Source organism: Rhincodon typus, unplaced genomic scaffold (genome assembly GCF_021869965.1).
Source record: "Rhincodon typus isolate 14 unplaced genomic scaffold, sRhiTyp1.1 hic_rhity00000109, whole genome shotgun sequence".
Taxonomy (NCBI): domain Eukaryota; kingdom Metazoa; phylum Chordata; class Chondrichthyes; order Orectolobiformes; family Rhincodontidae; genus Rhincodon; species Rhincodon typus.
In genome coordinates, this window is record NW_025965747.1 from 94383 (window position 1) to 97130 (window position 2748).

Here is a 2748-nt window from a genome sequence, read left to right on the forward strand (position 1 = left end):
GAAGGGGGATCGAGGGGTTATATTCGAGGCTGAGAGAGAGAGAGAGATGTTTAATCAGGAAGGGGGACCGAGGGGTTATATTCGAGGCTGAGAGTGAGAGAGAGATGTTTGATCAGGAAGGGGGATCGAGGGGTTATATTCGAGGCTGAGAGAGAGAGAGAGATGTTTAATCAGGAAGGGGGATCGAGGGGAAAGGAGGGAAGTTCCGTTCATCATCCATTATGTGACTGACTGCGGGAGCAGTCTTGATGGATCGCATGGCCTGTAATGCACCGATATCTTACGGGCCGTGTGGTGCAGATGGGATCTTGCTGTGCGCAAGCTGGCTGCCAGGCCCCCTCGCCACCTCGGCGACACCCCGGGGGAACATAGGCACTGCGCAGCTCAAAAGCCTCGTAGGAACCAAATAGTTGCGTCTCTCCTATATGCCTCCCCACCATCCCCCCCATCGTGTGCCCGGTGGGTCGCTGGTACCATTGCCTTATCACCATTAGGGGGTGCCAATGCAGCCATTTGGGCACCCCTGCCGAACGTGACCGAAGGTGCCTAATTCCCGCGTGTTTTTGGATTTGTAAGTAGTGGCATATGGGCGCTGGTTCCTTTCGTGAGGATTTTCTCTGCAATGAATGGTCAGAGAGTCCGTCTGGAACAGTGAACTCATCCGGGACAGCTCGGGGGATGGGTGCGCTGCTCGGGGACTGACTGGATTGGCCACCTCGCTCCCTCCTCCCTCGGAGATGGGCACCGCCCGCACACCGCGGACGCCGCCCAGATTCTGCCAGCTCACCTGGTCTCCAACCGCGGCGCCGCCCGAGGGCCCGTCCTCCAGGCTCTTGGCCACAGTGCTCTCGGTGAGGGTGGTGCACGACTCCATGGAACTCCTGCCGCTGGCGCACTCTTGCCCGGTCCCCTGCGTGGGCGCGAAAGCGACCGGGTCAGTAACGTCGGAGGTTGGAGGCTTTGGTGGGGGTGGAGGGGGTGTAACGGGAGAACACGGGGCGCCCGCGGGGTCCCGAATGCCGGGGACAGGCACGAATCCCATCTCCCGGCGAAGGCTAACGTAGTCGATCGGCTATAGGGAGAGGCTATTTTCCCTGGAGCGTTGTGGGTGGGGTGGGGGGTGACCTTATAGAGGTTTACAAAACCATGAGGGGCATGGATAGGGTGACTAGCCAAGGCTTTTCCCCCCAGAGGTAGGGGAGCCCAAAACTGGAGGGGCATAGGTTTCAGGTGGGGCGGGTGGGTAAGGGACCCTGGGGGGCAGCTTTTTCACGCGGAGGGTGTGGAACGAGGACGTGGCGGGTACAATGCCAACGTTTCAAGGGCACCTGGATGGGGAAGGGGTGTTGTGGGGGGTGGGGGGGCACGGCAAACGGTACGGGGCCAGCAGGGACGAGATGGGCCGAAGGGTCGGCGTGTTCCCCCCCCCCCCCCCCCCCCCCCCCCCCCTGCCCCCCGCCATGCCCGGCAACGGCTGACCAAGTTCCTCAACAACTAGGGGACAGGAATAATCCCGCACGCGCTCCGACTCGCAGACGAGAATCTCGGGGCTGGGCTGGGGTGGGATGGGGTGCTGGGGGTAGCAGGGTTGGGGCGGTGGGGGGTGGGGGGGGTGGAAGGGGAAGACGGTTACCTCTTTGTTCCCCTCGGCTAGCGCCCTGCGGAGCTCGCTGTTGGCCGCCCTGAGCTGTTCGACCAGGAGGCGAGCATCGCGAAACCGACACACAACAAATTCCTTGACCCGACGCTCCCTCGCTTGGAAATCCTGCAGCTCCCCGCACCTCTCCTTCAGTTCCAGGTTACTCTGTCGAATAGCTTCTGCTCGCCGAACGCAGCGTCTCCACCTCCCCCCCCCACACAACAACCGAGGGAATGGTGGGGGTGGGGGGGTGGGTGCGGTGGGGAGAGAGAGGTGTTGGGGAGGGGTGGGGGAGCAAATTAGGAAATTCGTTACACACGCGGTTTGAGAATTTTCGCCGCGGCGATAGGAGCCATCCCTCCATTTGACCCATATCCACACCACCCCCCAACTTTCGCCCCAATCTCCCGCCCCACCCCTCCCTCACCTCCAAATGTCAAGCTCACCCCCCACTTCCCTCTTTGGCGCAGTCCAAGATGGCCCTCCCTGTCCTGGATACCTCTGACGGAGGTGGGAAGGGGAGGGAGGAGGGGCGGAGGTTGGAAGTGCCCCACCCAAATTACCCCAGCGACCCTCAGCAACGCCCCCACCCACCCCCGGCGACCCTCCGACAGGTTTAGCCCAGAGTCTCCTTCCAACTTCGCCTCAGGGTCGTGCGATATGCGCCCATATGCCACTACTTACAAATCCAAACGTCAGAGTCGGGGGTGGGGGCGTGGGGAGGGGGGGTTGTTGGAGAACGGGCCCTTCGGCCCACCCGGTCCCTGCCGACCCGAGACCCCCAGACCGAACCAGCCCTGCCGGCTCCTACCCGCTCCCAGCCTTCCCCGTCCACGCACTCATCCAAATGTCTTTTGTACCTCGTAACTGTCCCCACGTCCACCGCTTCCTCGGGAAGTTTGTCCCACCCTCCGCGTTAAAAAATAAACATTGCCCCCTCCGTCTTTAAACCTTTCCCCTTAAAAAAAGAACTCCCGCAAGCTATAGAACATAGAACAGTACAGGCCCTTTGGCCCACGATGTTGTGCCGAACTTTTACCCTAAACCTAAGGTCTATCTAACCTCCACCCCTACCTTATACTATCATCCATATGCCTATCTAATAGCCG

The 2748-nt window shown here is 60.9% G+C and overlaps 1 protein-coding gene across 1 annotated transcript in view; it reads right to left on the reverse strand.

The window, feature by feature from the left end:
* Positions 1-2748, reverse strand: part of LOC125488274 (NF-kappa-B essential modulator-like) — a gene marked incomplete at its 3' end in the record, with an annotated part of 7487 nt that overhangs the window by 3043 nt on the left and 1696 nt on the right. The window contains exons 2-3 of the mRNA XM_048621201.1: positions 1634-1818; positions 788-910 (exon numbers count right to left, since the gene is read on the reverse strand). Of these exons, the coding sequence (XP_048477158.1) occupies positions 788-910; positions 1634-1818 (308 nt within the window). The remainder of the gene's footprint in view (positions 1-787; positions 911-1633; positions 1819-2748) is intronic.